The sequence below is a fragment of the Sminthopsis crassicaudata genome, chromosome 4 (assembly GCF_048593235.1).
Source record: "Sminthopsis crassicaudata isolate SCR6 chromosome 4, ASM4859323v1, whole genome shotgun sequence".
NCBI lineage: Eukaryota > Metazoa > Chordata > Mammalia > Dasyuromorphia > Dasyuridae > Sminthopsis > Sminthopsis crassicaudata.
The window spans coordinates 107,213,372-107,231,014 of record NC_133620.1 but is presented as its reverse complement, the minus strand read 5'-3'; the positions used below and the strand labels follow the sequence as shown (position 1 = coordinate 107,231,014).

At 41.5% G+C, this 17,643-nt stretch overlaps 1 protein-coding gene across 1 annotated transcript; it reads left to right on the top strand.

Moving 5' to 3' along the window:
* The first annotated feature begins 320 nt into the window (after positions 1-320).
* On the top strand, positions 321-17,029 carry SLC30A1 (solute carrier family 30 member 1). The gene is made up of 4 exons (XM_074309089.1): positions 321-444; positions 6,674-6,847; positions 8,517-10,394; positions 12,002-17,029. Exons 3-4 carry the CDS (start codon positions 9,773-9,775, stop codon positions 12,910-12,912), a joined length of 1,533 nt encoding a protein of 510 aa, XP_074165190.1. The 5' UTR covers positions 321-444; positions 6,674-6,847; positions 8,517-9,772; the 3' UTR covers positions 12,913-17,029.
* Positions 17,030-17,643: the final 614 nt, after the last annotated feature.

Sequence of the window (17,643 nt, the reverse complement as noted above, 5' to 3'; positions counted from 1 at the left end):
CAAGACAGTTAATTTTCCTTTCTACTCTAATATAAACTTAGCCCTCTTTTCCATCATACCTCCCTAGATACCACACTAGGATGAATCAGAGAGATTAGGCTCCTTTTTTGCCTAAAATGGACAGCTACTTCCCATTTGAGGTTGTATACTTGCAGTTTATGGGAGCCCCTAGATCAGCAGTGGTCTGCCATGTTATTCACCTAGCATTCTGACTGTATGTAACTCACTTTCAGGATATTTAAGCTACTCAGAGTTCTCCCTAGAACTCACATGTGACACGAAGGAATTTATAAATCAGTGCATGTGTGATGATAAATTCTGTTGGCATTGGGAGGCAATTAGCTATAGAGCCATGAGAAAATCAAGCTCAGGTTAAATCAATAACAGGAAGTCCAGAACTGAAATGGCTATGAAGCTATCAAGAATTTTCTTCTTTGATCTAGGGCAAGTAGATGGCATGGTGGATAGAGCCCTGGATTTGGAGTCAGGAATACCTGAGTTTAAATTCTGCCTCAGACCATATTATTTGTGTGATTCTAGGCAAATTATTTAAACTCTCTCTGGTTTACTTTCTTTATGTGTAAAATGAGGATAATGATAACATCTACCTCCCAGGGTTGTTGTAAGGACCAAATGATAATGCATGTAAAGCGCTTTGCAACCTTATATAAATGCTAGCTACTTATTATGATGATCTACTCATTAGTCAGCAAGAGGCAGATGGTAGCTTCTCACCTCCCACCCACTCTACTGCTGTTACTGCATTTCAAATATTTAAACACCTTTATTCTAGTCTTTTAGAATCTGTCATTATTGGAGTAGTCATGCCTGATGGAGAAAGCATTTCCTATTAGGTAATGAGAGGTTTGAATTAAGGTACCCTCAACCTTGCAAGGAGCCTTCAGCCAACTCAAGTTATTAAGGAACCTCAGGCACTTTGGCTATTAATAAGAATGTTGAAAATATGACTAAAAACCACAAAATAATTATCTCCTTGTGCACTAAAAAAAAAAAAAAAAGCAAAACCAAAATGTTTACAGCTGGAATTTGATCAACTTAAAGAATTTTGTTTTTCTTCAAGGACAAGACAACTTAATTTGCAAGGGTGAGAAATACCCTTCTCAGTGGATGTTCTCTGTGAAATAAGGTACCTTTTAGGATTGGCTAAGATGGATGCAAATTTTTGCATCTAATTAACAGGCTCTCAAGAACAAGATTATAACTTTTGGGAATTATGAAAGAATGAAAGGAAAACAATGGATAAACAATTTTGCAAGCAAATAAATTATTAGCAAGACAGTGAAAAAAGCATTCAAATTAGAGGATTAGATAAGAGTAAAACCTGTTAAACAAAACTTAAGCAGAAATTCTTTCTCTTATGATTCCTAGCATCTTAACAGTCAGCAGGGATTGGCAAAGAGGAATAGCAGCCCCAAACAAAGTAGACTTCCAAAATTTAGGGACAAAGTTAAGTCAACTTTTCAGATAATTTGTAAACTGTGCAGCTGATAAAAACCAAACAAAACCCAAAGTTCCAAATCTTATCCAGTTGCCTCCATTGAGGCTTTCTCACAATTTGGACCAGACTGGCTCTGAAATTCTATCAAGGCTATTATTAGGCTTTTTTTTCTCTATTTTAGTCTTATTATCTTTGACTATTAGCAAATGACTTTCCCTTTTTGGAACTCAGTTTCTTCATCTGTAAAGTGAGGGGATAGGACAAGATGATTTCTAAGATCCTTTCCACGTATAAATCTATAATCCTCTATGGCTGGTATCTCCAAAGCTGACTGGCAACTCTGTAGAGAGTCGACTAGGGTGCTCCGCTGAAGGTAAATGGGCTTGACCAATTTGAATGGCTAATATGTCTTGTAGGTATTAACAGGGACCCAAGTCTTTTTTTCTACAAGATCATCCTCTATCCATCATGCCAGGCTACCTCTCTATTTAATCATTATTAAGTAATAAATAAATGTTATGATAAAATATAACACATAATAATTTAATAAATATAAATAAAATATAAATTAACTAAAATGTAATAAGCAATATGAATTATGCTGCAATCTAATTAAAACAGATCTGAACTACAGCCATAAAGAGTGATTAGATGTGTCAAACAACCATCATTTGTTAAATAACTGAATACATATCAAAGATTGTGCCAAGAGCTGGGGTTAAAAAGAAAGAACCCTCTCCCTAAACCTCAGCAATCCCTGACCTCAAGCTGTTTCGAGTTTTAATTGTAACATGTCTAGTTTAATATAACATGTAAATAACTAGGTAGACACATTATACAGAGAGAATGAAGGATCTGTATGGAGTTGGCAAATAGAAAAATCAAAGAAAAAGAATTTTTCATTTTGATTCCAGCACTCATTGTCCAAGGAGAAAGGACTTATCTAGACAGGAAAAATACCCGGTTTCCTCATCTGTAAAATGGGGTTGATGATAATTTTACCCACACAACAACCCTGAAGGTAAAGTGAGATGTTTATTAAGTACTTTGCAAACTTTAAAGCACATAAATGCTATTACTAGCAAGCTCTTATTACTTGATAGAAGCCTCAAGAATTAACTTTTTCTGCTCTAATTCTTTGCACTATGCAACCTTCTGCTTTGTAATATGTTGCCCTGAATGGACCAGACCTAAGAATTACTGTCAGTTATTTCATAGGATAATGGCTGGGAGGGATCTTAGTAACCATCCAGTCCAAATGCCTCATTTTACAGATAAGGAAACTTCTGCTCAGAGATTTGAATTGATTTGCTCCAGATGATTCAGGTTGTAAACAACAGAATTAGGAATTGAGTCTCTTCCTTTTGATTCCAAATCTTATGTCTTTTGTAGGACTCCACATATTGTCTTCCTTTATTTGTCTCTACTTCTCCCCTCTTTGAACCACTTCTATGAAAATGACACACTATTAGGATTGTAAACTAGACAGGTAGCCCAGTCAAGGATGTAAGGATTGCAAGAGAATCCTAGGAAGAGGTCATTGTTTCCAGCTTTAACATTTATTTGCTTTGTGATAGGGGTCAAGTTAATTTTTTTGAACCTCAACTTTTCATAATAATTAGAACTTGACCAGGATTTTGTGGGAAATGTACCATATAACCTTTAAACTTAGAGAAGTTTGAGTAATTATTGTCTCCCTCATTTTATAGATGAGGAGATTGAGGTACATTAATTAATGACTTGCCTAAGGTCACACAAATAGAGACTAAAATAACTAAAATTCAGGCCCAGTCTCCCAATTCCCAATTGTCTTATTTATTTTTTTATTATATTCTACTGAAAGACACTATTTTTCTCATGTGATGGTGTACATAAAAAACTTGTGTATAGGCATGTAAAGTTGTTCAACTTACGGAATGTCCCTAAAAACTGGCAACTTAACCTTTGATATTACTTTTATATTTAACATCTTTTGTATATAACAATACTTTTCACTGAGGATTTCTGTGTGAATCAATCCCTTTAATATTTATATTATTAGATCCTTGAATGCACATGTTTCATTTTCACACAATGTGTAGACTAACACTTCTATTTACCCTTACCTGGAATTCTTTGGTTTAAAATATAAATAAAAACAACCTTTTGTTTCAGGCTTTTGACTGAACATTCCACTCTCTCTGTTATTCCTGTTTCCCCTTTGTAATGAACACTGTTTCCTGCTTTGACCCATTTCTTTCTTATGGTTTCCCTTCTAAATGCCTTTGTGTTCTTTCTGTACTTTGTTATTTTATTGTTACTTGTTTGTTCTTTCAGTCCAGAGCCTATTCTCTCTGGGGAAAGCCAAAACTCAAATGGTGACCTTTAGGTCTGGTTGCCTGAGATGTGTTTACAACTGCCCATGTGCCCTTCAAACTCACCAACTGACCACCCTCAGAAACTTTCTTTCCACACAATTTAATGGTCAAAAGTAGAATTTTCAATTAACACCCCAAATTTAACTGTTGTGTAATTTTCCAAGGAGTTCTGACTTTTTTCATGGTTTTGTCTTTCTCTACAACAGCTTTTTCACTTTTAGTAGCTGTTGTCATCCTAAGATTCAGATTTTTTTTTTCTTTTCAGAAATACAATCTTTTCAAATCCTGTACCAAAATTTCCATCCAGCTGGTCACTTGACCAGGTGGGCAGTATAGTGGCTCCCAGAACTCAAGTAATAGGATTCTCATACATTTTTTGTTTGTTTACAGTCAGTAGGTCAATACACATTAAGTGCCTACTATGTGCCAGGCACTGTGCTAAGCATTGGGGATACAAAAAAGGAGGCAAAAGGCAGTTACCACCCTGAAGGAGCTCACAATCTAATGGGGGAGACAACAAGTAAAACAATATGCAAAGTTATACACAAGTAGGAAATATGGGAGAGGGAAAGCCCTAGAATTAAGAGGGGTCTCTGTAGAAATAAGATTTTTATCTGGAAAGCCAGACAAGGAGGGAAGATAGGCAGAGAAAATGCCTGGAGATGAGAAATGGAGTGTTTGCTGAGATTCGGGAGAACACTGAAGCCCAGAGGCTGTGAAATAATTCTGATTAGTATGGACAATCTGTTCATTCAAAGGGGCAGTTTCTTTTTCCAAAAAATGGAACATTCCCCTCATATTTTTGGTTGATGCTTAATGAATTTTCAGTAAGTTAAGGAAAAGTCAGTGAAGAAAATGGGCCCTGGGAACCCTAGTCAACCAGGAGGACTGTTCAGTGTTGTCATGAACTGAATTACTGGTTGCTTTGAAAGTAATCTGGCTTTTAACTTATTTGGGCTGTGTCAATGAGATAACTATTTGATAGGCAGTAAGCTAAGTGAGCTAGGATGTAGGTTTGTGGCTTCACAAATTTATTCTTTAGTGAGGACTCTTTTTAACACAAGTCAGCAAGAATCTGTTCTGTAGTTTATAATCTTAGAGGGTTACAGAAAGCACCGGAGAGTTTGGGTGATTTACAATAAATATTGGTGCAGGATCTGAGCCCAAGCTCCACCACATTAGTGCACTTATTTTTTTTCCCACTTCATGCCAAATGATCAATAGGACTGATTGAAAAAAGAGGAAAGAGCAGTGGAAGTGAGGGGAGAGGGTCTGGCCTCCGATCCTAGCCTTGCCAGTGACTACCTGGTTGACCTTAGGTAGGCTGTTCACCTCCTTGGGCCTCATTCATTATCTGTTAAATTAGGGGGTTGGACAAATGGAGATCCTGAATATCTGGAGATCTATCATCAGAGGACATGGAGACAGCCAATCACTTAGTGTTAATCAAACTCTTCTATGGGTCTGCCCCATGCTAATCACTAGGGAAGCAAAGAAAGGCCCAAACTGCCATCACTGCCACCAAAAAAATAGCTCCTGCTCTGGAGGAGCTCACAATCTAATGGAGGATTCAACATGCAAACGACTACGTACAAATAATCTAGAGTGTACATGATAAATTGGGAGCAGTCTTGGGAAAGGCAATGAAATGAAGGAGACTGGGTAAGGCTTGGTAGAGAATGGAGGGAGCCAGGGAAGCCAGGAGGAAGAGATGAGGAGGGAGATGTTCTGTTGAAGAGGCAGACAAAAGTTTAGGGAACTGCAAGGAAATGAGTGTCACTTAATATGCAGAGTGCAGGATGGTGAAAAAAGGCTGGAAAGGTAGGAAGGGATAAGGTTATGAAGGATTTTATAAATTGGAGGACTGTTTATTTGAATCTGAATGGTGTTTATTGAATAGGAAGGACAGACCTTCATTTTAGGAAGATCAATTTGATGGCTGAGTGAAGGCTGGATTAGAGTGGGGAAGAGATTTATAAATCAGTGAAAATACCTAGCAGGCTCTTGCAATAGTCCAGATGTGAGAGGGGTCTGATCCAGTGTGGTAGAGGAGTGTGAGAGGAGAGAAGAGGGCCTCTGGCGGAGAGGCCCTAGCATATCTAGCAGGGATGAGTTTTTACTGATCTTGATATTCAGATAACTGGATGTGTTTTACCAGGAATGTGATAGTCACATTCCAGAAAAGTCCAGAAGTCAGTCAACAAGCACTTTTAAATTATTAGGTACTAATTACTATGGTAAGTGCTATGAAGCTAGAGAAAGGCAAAAACATGCTTCTTCCTTCATGAGAACTCACATTCTAGAAACTACGTTGAAAATGGAACTTATTAAGGAGATTGACAATTGAATGAAATTCTATATCTAGGAGGTCTGATGTATATAAGCTCAAAGTTTTGTGTGACTTTACAAGTTTAATATTCTTTCAGTTTAACTTTTTTTGGGTGTTACTCATTTCCTATTTTTTTTTTTTCTCCTAACTGCTCTGCACAAACTTATCTCTTTGCCTAGGGGGTCCAGGTGGCCTTAAAAGCAGACTTCCCAATTAATGGTTCAAAGCCCCTTGCCAGAATCTTGGGATAGTATCAGTAATGGCCAGCAGGAAGACTGGACTGGGCATGTCGGGTCATAATATCCCAGAGTCAGGTTTATTATAACTACAATAAATAGGAGGAAAGGGCTGGGGAGGAGGGAAGGCACAAGAGCCCACAATCTGCTTACTGTGACCCTAAAATTCATGCAATCTCTAAAGCAGAGTATTTCTGGGAATTAAAAACAAAGTTCTAATTGAGACCCTTTCTAGGGATACAACTTTCTCAGTTCCACGGACAAATCCCTTTCTACCTCTTTTTTTTTCTAGGATTTGCCCTCAGACACTCCTCATTTGCAATTCAATTTGATTTGATTCAATTCAACAAACACTTATCACCTCGTTACTAGACGCGGGATGATGTAGTCTGTAGAATGCTGACTGGAATCAGGAAGACCTGAATATGAATTTCACCCCAGACATTCCCCTCCCTTGAGACACTGGGTAAGTCATTTAAACTCAAGCCTCAATTTCCTCATAAAAGTGTGCATAATAATAGCACCTGCTTCAAAGCTACGTTGGGAGGATCAAATGAGAAGTTAACTGCGAAGCACCTTGCAAGTCTTAAACCACCACATAAATGTCACACACCGTTATTATCGCCATTTACTAGTTTTTTAAAATAACGTCTTAGCTCCTGACCTCTAGGAGCTTAAAATCCAATGTGGAGGATGAGTCCTAGACAAATGCAAGTAAGCTAAATTAGAATGGGATTCAGACGCAGAAGTCCGGCAGAATCCCAGTAAGATTAGATAGCTATATGAAGGACAGATTGGGAAGGTAGCAAATTACTAAAGCTTATCCTTTGAACTTCAGCATCTTCATGGGGGAAACGCAGTTTGGACCGAAGGATTCCCGAGCCCCTCCTGAATTTAATACCACAGTTTAGAAGAGACAATGCAGAGGAGAACTGACAAGGAAGGCCCTGCACATTTAATTCACTTCAACTCCACATTCATTAAAATGCTATGGATAAAACACTGTACTCTGTTGTAATAGCTGGCGTTTATACAGGGCCCACTGGCCCCAAGCCCCTGTCGTGCTCGGCAGCATCGGGAATTCAAAGGCAAATAGGAGAGAGTCCACTTCCAAGGAGCTCCCCCAGAAAATGTAACTTGGAAACAACTGATGTGATTCTGGAGGAGTCCTGAATCTGAAGTCGGGAAGCCTGGGCTCACGTTCCCTTTCTGACGATCACTACCCGCGAGATGCTGGGCAGAGCTCTGCGTCTGTCTGTACAGTGAGGGGTCTCTGAGCCTCTTCTGTCTCTGGTGCTCGGGTAATTGGGGGAAGAGACCATTCCCAGACGGCTCAGAGCTGAGCCACCAGGGAGGTTGAAAGCTGGGAATGGCGGTGGCCCGAGAAGCCGGGAGGGGACGCGGGGAGAGTGGAGCAGCTGTGGGGAAGGAGACGACTCGGGCACCGGTTAGGTTTGGGAGCGGGATCCCGGGGGACAGGCAGAGCCAGCCTGGAGGACTGAGAGGTAATGGCCCAGAAATGAGCGGGGGTGGAGGTGGCCAGCTTCCCTCTGGGGAGGATGCCCTGTCCCGAGACGAGACGGCTGGGGATTCTGGCCGCATCTCAGGCCCTGGCACAGTCCCTTGCACAGAGGAAGCCTGTGACAAATGCTTGAAATGAAGTCCCAGCAATGGGTCCCAACCCGTGCTCGCTTGGATCTGCTTAAAATCAAGCTGAACCTGGGAACCAGAACAAACCTTGGGAGCCGATCACTTCTCACCCCCAACCCACCAGATCATTGAGAAGGCAGATTCATACACTTGGGGAGTTTGTGTCAGGAAGGTGTTAGACTGGGCTCCGGGAGCTAGCTGGAGCAGCTTCCCCTCGGAACCTCGGTTTCCTCCCCACGTCAAATGAGAGGGGACCGAGGCTAGAGGATGGGAGACTGAGGAGCAGGAAGCGATGGAGACAGTGTTTCATTTTGTGGATGGGAAGGCTGAGGCCCGGAGGTAAAAATGGGCACACGCGCGCGGGCGCACACACACACACACACACATACACACACACACACACACACACACACTCTCTCTCTCTCTATCTTGGCTTGCACCCAACAAGTCCTAACACTCCTTTCCGCTGGTTTTATACTTCTTAGGTCCTTTTCCAAGGACATTTCTGCCCAAACTTCCCTAATCTGCCGGGTCTCGAGCGGCCCCCGGACTCGGAGCCCCCGCTGCTACGAGTCTCCCTCCGCAGCCCAGGAGAGAGCTCGGTCCTGCGCCGCCGGACTGACAGCGACCGCCCTGCCCTTTCCCACGTGGACCCGGGTTTGGAGGACCAAAGTCTAGCGGTTGCCTGGGGAGACACTAGTCCCTGCGTGAGGGCGAGAGGATGAAGACCCGAGTATCCCGGGCGCTGGGACTCCAGGACGCCCGGGGCGGCTACAGCCCGTACCCCGTCAGGAAGATTCCCACAACCCACCCCGGTCCCTCCCACTGCACCCGGCCTTATTCCACACGCCCCCCACGCCACCGGCTGCACCCGGCAACCCCAACCCTACACCCGGCGCCGGGAAGGCAAAGCCCCGCCCCCATCAATTCGAGCAGCTACTCCGCCCCCTTCCCGCCCCGAGAAGCCGTCACCCAATAGCCAATTCTGGAGGGCGGGGCAAAGTGTCTGTCGTGAGGGCGGACTGGCGAATGAGAAAGAGGGTGGGCGGGGCGCCGGGGACAGTGTCACGCACGGGTCCGTGTGAAAACGGGGGTTCCGAGTGCAAAGCAAAGTTTTTTTGTAAACCGTCTGCAAAGGCGGGGGGGTGAGGAGAGAACCCGAGACGGGGCCGAGTGCAGCCGCCGCCTCCTCCTTCTCCTCCTTCTCGCTTCTTCTCCTGGCTGCCGCCGTCGTCTCTTCCTCCTCTCCGGCTCTTAAGCTCGTCAGTCGCCAGAGCCAGACCGAGGATTCGCGGAATCGAGGAGCCCGCAGTCCGGAGTCCCCGCGGCCACAGATGCCCGGCCCCCTCTCCCGGCGCGGAGCTGCTCCTCACCCGGCTTCGTCGCTGCCTCAGCCCCCGCCCTCTTCTCTCCTCTCGGCTCCGGGCGCCGGCTTCGGCTGCCTGTCGCCTCCGCCACCGCCTCCCTGGAAGGGGGCGCCGAGTCTCGTTTGGGCTTCAGCTCCGGCTCCCCCTTGGGCTCCGAGGGCAGCCTGAAGCGCCCCGCCGGGCCCCGCACTGTTTTCCTCCCTCCGGCCCGGAGGGTCTCGGCGGTAGTGGTCGAAGGAAGGTCGGTTCCCTCGGACTCCCAGCCGGGCTTATTCCCCCGCAGGGTCTCCGACGCCGGCGAGGCTCCCCTGCTCGCCCGCAGGTTCGGCTCTAACCGCGTAGGGCCCATCTCGGACTTGTCGGGTCCCGCAGCCATGGGGTGCTGGGGTCGGAACCGGGCCCGGCTGCTGTGCATGCTGTCGCTGACCTTCATGTTCATGGTGCTGGAGGTGGTGGTGAGCCGGCTGACCTCGTCGCTGGCGATGCTCTCGGACTCGTTCCACATGCTGTCCGACGTGCTGGCCCTCATCGTGGCCTTGGTGGCGGAGCGCTTCGCCCGGCGGACCCAGTCCACCCAAAAGAACACGTTCGGCTGGATCCGGGCCGAGGTGATGGGGGCCCTGGTGAACGCCATCTTCCTGACCGGCCTCTGTTTCGCCATCCTGCTGGAGGCCATCGAGCGCTTCATCGAGCCCCACGAGATGCAGCAGCCGCTGGTGGTCCTCGGGGTCGGCGTGGCGGGGCTCGTGGTCAACCTGCTGGGGCTCTGCCTCTTCCACCACCACAGCGGCTACGGGGGCGGGCCCGGCGCGAGCGGCCGCAGCCACAGCCACTCCCACGGGGGGCTCGGCCACAGCCACAGCAAGGGGAGCCGGGGCAAGAACAACCGCAGCGGGAGTAACAACAGCAACATGACGGACAGCGAGCGGGCCGCCGACGGCGAGGAGACCAACAACTTGGTCATCAGCTCGAACGGAATGAAGCTGGACCCGGCAGGTAGGAAGGGGCGGGCGGGGGGGCCCAGGATTCGCCGCTCCCCCACTCCCCGGCCGGGGGAGCGGGACGAGAGGGCCCGCACCGCCCCCTGCCGCTGGGCGAAGGCGCTGCCGCCACCGGCCCCTCGCTTTCCCCCACGTGGAGAGGCTTGACATCCCGTGCCCGCTCGCGGCACACCCACTCAGCCTGGCAGGGGTGGCCCCCCCGGGGTGGCGCGGAGCGGAGGAAGCCTTCCCGGCCCAAGTTTTCCCTTCTCTAAGAAGGTGCCGGGCTGGCCCCTTTGTGCGGGGCACGCCATCGCGGGCGTGGGGGGGGGGGGTCGGTGCCCCCGGGTAGTGGCAGCAGCGCAGGCCTGCGTGCCAGGGAAGGGTAGATAGTAAATGGGCGCAATGTCAGCTGGGAAAGGCCTCTTGGACCGGGATTTTTAGTTGAGTGGGTATAGGTGGGAGAAGAAGGGAAAAGTATATTCCAAGCATGGAGCTGGGGCTGTGCCAGGAATCACAGAGAATTCCGGCGTTAGAGAATGGTGGACTCGAGTCCTCCCTGGCTCTGAGGTCCTGTGTGATCCCCGGAGGGAAACGGATCCGACGGCTGGGTTATCTCTGGGACACCAGGCGGTGCTCCCGGAGCCGAGCGCCGGGCTGGCCACCCGAGACGGTGGTGTAAGAAGGTTCGGGGACGGTGGCTGCTCTCCTCCTGGGTGATGGGCGTTTTGTTTTCCACACTGGCTGGGCACGGAGCTAACTCTTTAACAGTTAGCTTTTCCATTCAACAAGCATTTGGTTAAAGGTTTTCAGTTTTTTTTTTTTTTTTTTTTTTTTTTAATTAACGAAAATGTGTGATTCAATTCATCCCTAGTGGTCTTGTCTTGTGAGATCATGTGTTGATTTTACCTCTGAGTTGTCAGTCTGGGCCCAATTCAGTGATTTCAAAGTTAATCTAAAACAAAAGCCATGATTTCTCATCCATTTAAATCGTGGAAATTAGTCATTAAAAAAAATGGAATTAAATTATTTGATTCAATCTTATGTGGATTTCTTTCCACTCCCAAATTAAACTGCCCAAGTACATACTTCTTTAATAGATTTTACCTTTTAAATAGTTAAAACGAATCAGAAAATTTCTATATATATATATATATATATATATAAAACATATATATATATGTATATATATATATATGGCTTTGCAATTGTTATTGTTGTCAATTTCTCAGTCTCATTAAATGGACTGACTTTAGTGGGCTCTTTCTACAATTAGACTTAAGTTGAATTTATACCCCTCAGATTTAGTTTTTTTTTCTTGCAAGTTTGCAGAGATCTGTACTACATTTATTTTTTATTTTTTTTGCTAGTAGAGCTTTCCCTCTTCTTTATAAGGGAAAGAGGCAGAATTAATTTGACAGTTTAATAAGTACCCATTCAAAGAAGCTGTAGCCAAGGTTAAGCCCACCCATTTTGTATCACTTTACCCTCTAGAGAAACTAAAAACTAATTGGCTGTTGTTAGTTTTGATCTTACCCCCTCTCTGAAAAAAGCAGTTTTAAGAATACAACTTGGTGTGAATATTTTCTAAATGTGTGGTAATGATTTTGCATCTCTTTGTAGAGGAACAAGCCAGAGACGGTGCAATGGATGTGCAAGTTAATGGGAATCTTATTGGTGATGATTCGGACAATTTAGATTCCGAAGATGAAGAGAATAGTGGACAACTTAACATGCGTGGAGTTTTTCTGCATGTCTTTGGAGATGCCTTGGGTTCAGTAATTGTAGTGATAAATGCCTTGGTTTTTTTCTTTTCTTGGAAGTCTTGTACTGAGGGAACGTTCTGTAGGAAACCATGTATCCCTGACCCCTGCCACTCATATGTAGACCTAATTAATACTACTTATACTTCTACTACTACAATAAGTGAGGCTGGTCCTTGCTGGGTGCTATACTTAGATCCAACTCTTTGTCTTGTGATGGTTGGCATACTTCTTTATACCACTTATCCGTTACTTAAGGAATCTGCCCTTATCCTTTTGCAAACTGTACCTAAACAAATAGATATCAGAAATTTGAAAATGGAACTTCGAAATGTTGAAGGAGTTGAAGAAGTTCATGAATTGCATGTTTGGCAGCTTGCTGGAAGCAGAATCATCGCCACTGCTCACATAAAATGTCATGACCCTACATCCTACATGGAGGTGGCTAAAAGCATTAAAGACGTTTTTCACAATCACGGAATCCACGCCACTACCATTCAGCCTGAATTTGCTAGTGTAGGTGCTAAATCAAGTGTTACCCCATGTGAGCTTGCTTGTAGAACTCAGTGTGCATTGAAGCAATGTTGTGGGACCGCACAAAAAACCAGTTCTGCAAAGGAAACAGAAAAGAGTTCGGCAGTTAGTATTTCTTGTTTAGAACTTAGTGACGATTTACAAAAGCATCCCAGGAGGACTAAAATTGATAGTATGCCTGCTGTTATGATAGATATAAAGAAGATGCCAAACGAGCAACCAGAATCATCTATGTAAGTTTTCAAAACATGTGATGTTCAACTTGTTTTCATCCACAAGAGAAAGAGACTCTCCATTGAAATCTTAAGTTGCCAAGTAGTATAATTGCTGAAGTCCTTGTTTTGGTCACACTGTTTAATTCTATTTTTGTAAGAACATAATGGAATTGCATAACACAAAGTTTTTTATTACAACTTTGTGATTATCAGTGCACAGTACAGCTATGCTGTAACAATTTTGGAAAGCCAGTTTTAACACTATGTTACATTTTTTTGTTAAAAGTAAACATAAACCTTGTATAACATGATGATACTTTTGATTTCAGTTTTCCCATAGCAAAACTTAATTGGGGATAAATAAATTAAAATTAATTTGTTACTAGAACTTCTCTGTTTTGTTTTTCCCCCACCCATGTTTTATTTTTAGTTGAGATTTCTTGATGAAACTTGAAATAGTTTTTTTTTTCCCCTTAGACATTTTAGATTACATTTCCCTTTCCTCCTTTGAAATTATTACATAGCATAATGGTAGCATTTGAAAAAAACAAAACACCGACTCATGGATGTTAATGGGAAACGTTATTCCATTTTTTTTTTCCATGTAGAGCAATTCTATCATTTTACCAAGAAAAAAAAAACCGATCAATTTCTATCTTGTATTAAGTTCTGTTCTTTATTGCTGAGTTGAAATGTGAGACAATTAATGAGAAACTGCATTTTATACACATAATAGGGTATTTGATGAAGAACATAAAAGTTCACCCAACTGAACATCATTTAGATTCTTTTGTAACTTGTTAATGTTTGGAAAAACATTTGAATTGTTTAAAAACTTTCAATACATGCATAAAACACTTGTCTTTTAAAAAAATTATGAATATGTATATTATATAGAGATATTCACCAGCATTGTTTATGGTCTCCATTAATACCGAAGAAAGACTTGAAGGTTTACTCACAAAGTATTTATGTATAACAAAAGATATTTTAACAGTTGTGAAATTAATTTATTTAACTCTTATTGGTTGTCTCAAAGATGCTGTTCTCTCAAGTTATTTCATGGCATCTATCCCCAAATAGATTTAGATGAAAGCTATTATAGTATTATAAACAGTGTTTTTTGTTCCTTTGTGAGCCACTTACTAGAGAGAGAAAGAATTAGGAGGTTAATATCACTTGAGTATTAAATCATTTAAGAATTTTAAGTTCATAATTAAGGCGGGACTCACACTTCTATAATGTCTTGTCATTGCTCAGGTCTTCCAACAGTGACTTACTTTGAATATATACTATAACATCTACACATGAGTTGACTGAACTATGACTGAAATTGCTTTTAACTGTTTTCTTATTGCTGTTTCTTTTAAGTACAGTTACTTAAACAGTATTTAAGAAGTTTAAAAAAATCATCTTGATTGGAAGAATCATTATGCTTTTTTTTATTAAGTGTATAGTTTTTTCTGTAATGAGACTAATATTGATGACATCAGTTATCATATATAGAACTATTTTGCCAAGAGCATAGTGTCCTGACTACTTCAATTGTTTTTATAGGTGACTACTTCTGAAAATGGCTTATCTTTTTGATAGAAAAGAATTCACTATTTAAATACAAAGTTTAAGATAAAGATATTGATAAAGACTGGGATTAGAAATTTCTTTTTTAGTGGACAATTCTTGTAGTAGCAGGCATAAGTTATTTTCCCCTTCTAGTGTATGCCTGTTGCTGGCAATGGGCTTATTTTTTAAATAGGCCGTGTTAATGGACAGTATATATTCCTTTAAGAATGAGAACAATTTGTGCTTGGATAACAATGGGAACACAGTTTATAAATTCAGGTTTGCTAAAATGGGCCAAAACTGTAACCTGCCAATTGGGGTCTCTTAATACTATTTTGCTGATATCACCCTCATAATTCAATTGAAAATTCCTAAACTGATAGGTATCTTTAATTTTTGTGTGATTTTGAGTCTTTTTGACACAAAACAGGGGGTCTCATTATGTGGGTAAACAAGAGGAAAGCTGCTAATTGTACTGTTATCATGTGCATTCCTGATTTATCATTTTAAACTATGGAATATTTTATTAAGATATTTCAAAGTTGAGTTTATATTTTGTAAACATTTCAGTAAAGATACAAAAAAAAGATAACTAGCAAAATATCTTAAAAACATCCAAGAAAGATTTTCTGAACTAAATACATAAAAACAAGTCTTTCCTAAAGAATTGAGGTTTTAAAAATATAAGCACAGGACAAGGCTATGTTTTTCTCAAAAGTACTATAAAAGTAACCTTGTAGGTCTAGTTATCTGGTTTTTCATAACTTGTTTTAAAGTAGTTTATATATAATGCATAAAGTGGTACCCTAGTGTGTTCCTTCTCAAAGTAATTTGTTATTCAATAACAAAAGCAGTGGGCACTGACTCACCTTTTGAGTTTTAACAGAGAAACACTGTTTCTCTCTGCAATGCACTTTCTAACCCATATTTTACTATATAAAAAGTTATGTTGAAAAACATGTGGTTTTTGTTTTGTTTGTTTTTTGTATTTAGAATTCCTAAGTTTTGAATCCCTTTTGCCTTTATGAAAGGAAATGAGGAAATCCTCATTCTTAGGGCACTGTAGCTCAGTGTTTAAAGAAAAAACCCACCCATTTTTCATTTCTGCACCAGTTGTCTTGAAAGCTTTTTAAGCTGGCTTTTTGTAAGATCAGCAAGTTTATGATAGGGATCCTTAGATTTTTGTCTATTGTCAATCTTGTAGGAAAGGAGGCATTTTATGTGCCTGAATTAAAACTAATCTAGAAAAAAAAATTCCAAGCCAAATGCAGCCTTAAGGGAGAGTAGATCTCCACTGTGACATTTTAGCTTGCGGTTCTTGAATTAGTTGGTTTGGAGTACACATTTTCATTAAGAAAGATATGAATTAGAAAAAACTTTGTATTTGAATGTTTTGGGGGAGGCCTGGGGGGGAAATGCCATTTCTGAGGCAAACAATTTGAGAGCAAGTTTTTTTCCCCCTCAAGTATCCCATTGAAAATCACTGTCAGAGATAGGGTGATATATTATGAGGGAAACTTTTTGGTAGCTTGCTGTTATTTTGGAGGAACTTCCATTTAATGTTTATATTTTTGCTTTTCTAAGATTAGAAACTTTAAAACATTAAAGGAAATAAAAACATGAAAATACTGTAAGTGGAATAACTGGTTGAAGATTTATTTGAATGCTAATACTTTTTTTTGATAAGAAAGCTAAATGTCACATCTTCACCTTTTGTCTTAATGTCTTCACAAAGTATGAAGAAGCAAATGTGGAGAGTAACTTGGTTGATGTGCTGAAGCTCTTCAAACCAGATTGAAAATATTTACTTAATACTGAGTTTCAATGTAATGGTGAATCACAAAACAGTATTAAAACTTGGCAAGCTAGAGAAGAAACTCCCCCCCCCTCTTTTTTTTTTTCTATTATTAGACCTGAGTCAAAACTTATTTGACCTTCTCTGAAAAGGAGTTGAGTAGCATCATTTTGATGTAGCTTTACAGATCTTATGTATAACTGCAATTTCACTTTACTGACAAAACTTGGAATATTTTAGCAATCATTTTCACTGGCAAAGGGCCTCTTGTGTGTCCTACAATTTAAACATTTAAACCAAAAATTTTATGGTCCAGTGTCTTTGACAAAAAGATACTGAAAGGAATGTAGCATACAAGTAGTATATATATGGTTGTATATGAGAAGTCTTGCTCAAGACACAGAAATTGCCATGTTATCATTCTGCCTTGAAACAGCACAATGAAAATGCATCAGTGTATGCTGTGATTATGGAACTTTCATAATGTAGTTTTGGTGTCTGCTATTGCCAGCTATCTGGGCAGAATGTGGTGCAGTTTTATGCAGTTGTCATCTCACTAAATGCAGATACAAATATATTTTCTGTGTAAAATTTTACCGATTTTGATGTGTTTTTTTTTATATGTTTTATGACTGTACATTGTTTTCCAAAGCTGTTCCTACCTCACCATGAGGCTTTATGGATTGTTATGTATTATAAATGTTCTATATGAGACAGGCTACTGTGTTTTCCCCTCTTTTCTCATTTATTAAAAGTAGACAAATAAACTAATTTTTACATACCTATTTAGTCATTTTGTGCATGCTCTTCAGGCCATAAGCTGAATATAAATGGGTTGGGTCTGATCAGGAATTGAAAGGAAAATTATCTTTTTAAATAATAGTTCTGTGTGAGTTGGCAGGGTATATTGGATCAACAGAAATTGAAAATTTATCTTTAGAAGATGGCCAATGAAACATCCCAATCATCTTTGTAAGCTTTTCATTTTTGTCATGTAATAAGGAGGGGATGTCTGAAAGAAAGCTGAGTTGGTAGGAAATCAAGTCTGTCAAGAATTGTAGAGAAAACTATAACCCATTGCACACCTGCAAGCATTTGGGGTTTGCTCATCAGCAACTTAGACGATTTTTAAGAACCGTCTCTGTGATGAAAGGTATAAGGCAGGGATGTAACATTTAGATAGGACATGTGTGGTCTCTAACTTAGGCATGTAGGAGATAAGGCACATAAACAGTTGCTGGGGTCCAAGCACTATTTCATTAATAGGTGGGTTTAAAAAAGCCTTTTTTTTTTAATGAAACAATCAGATCTTCCACAATACATATCATTAAACTCTTGATTGCTATATTTTAGCTATCATTCCAAGTCTTTTGGTCAAAAACCAAGTGCTCTACT

What these genes read in the sequence shown, in the direction of transcription:
- SLC30A1 (XM_074309089.1), top strand. Translation starts at nt 9,773, where the DNA reads ATGGGGTGCTGGGGTCGGAACCGGGCCCGGCTGCTGTGCATGCTGTCG. An exon ending in AATGAAGCTGGACCCGGCAG is followed by an intron (nt 10,395 to 12,001) that starts GTAGGAAGGGGC and finishes ATCTCTTTGTAG; the next exon opens with AGGAACAAGCCAGAGACGGT.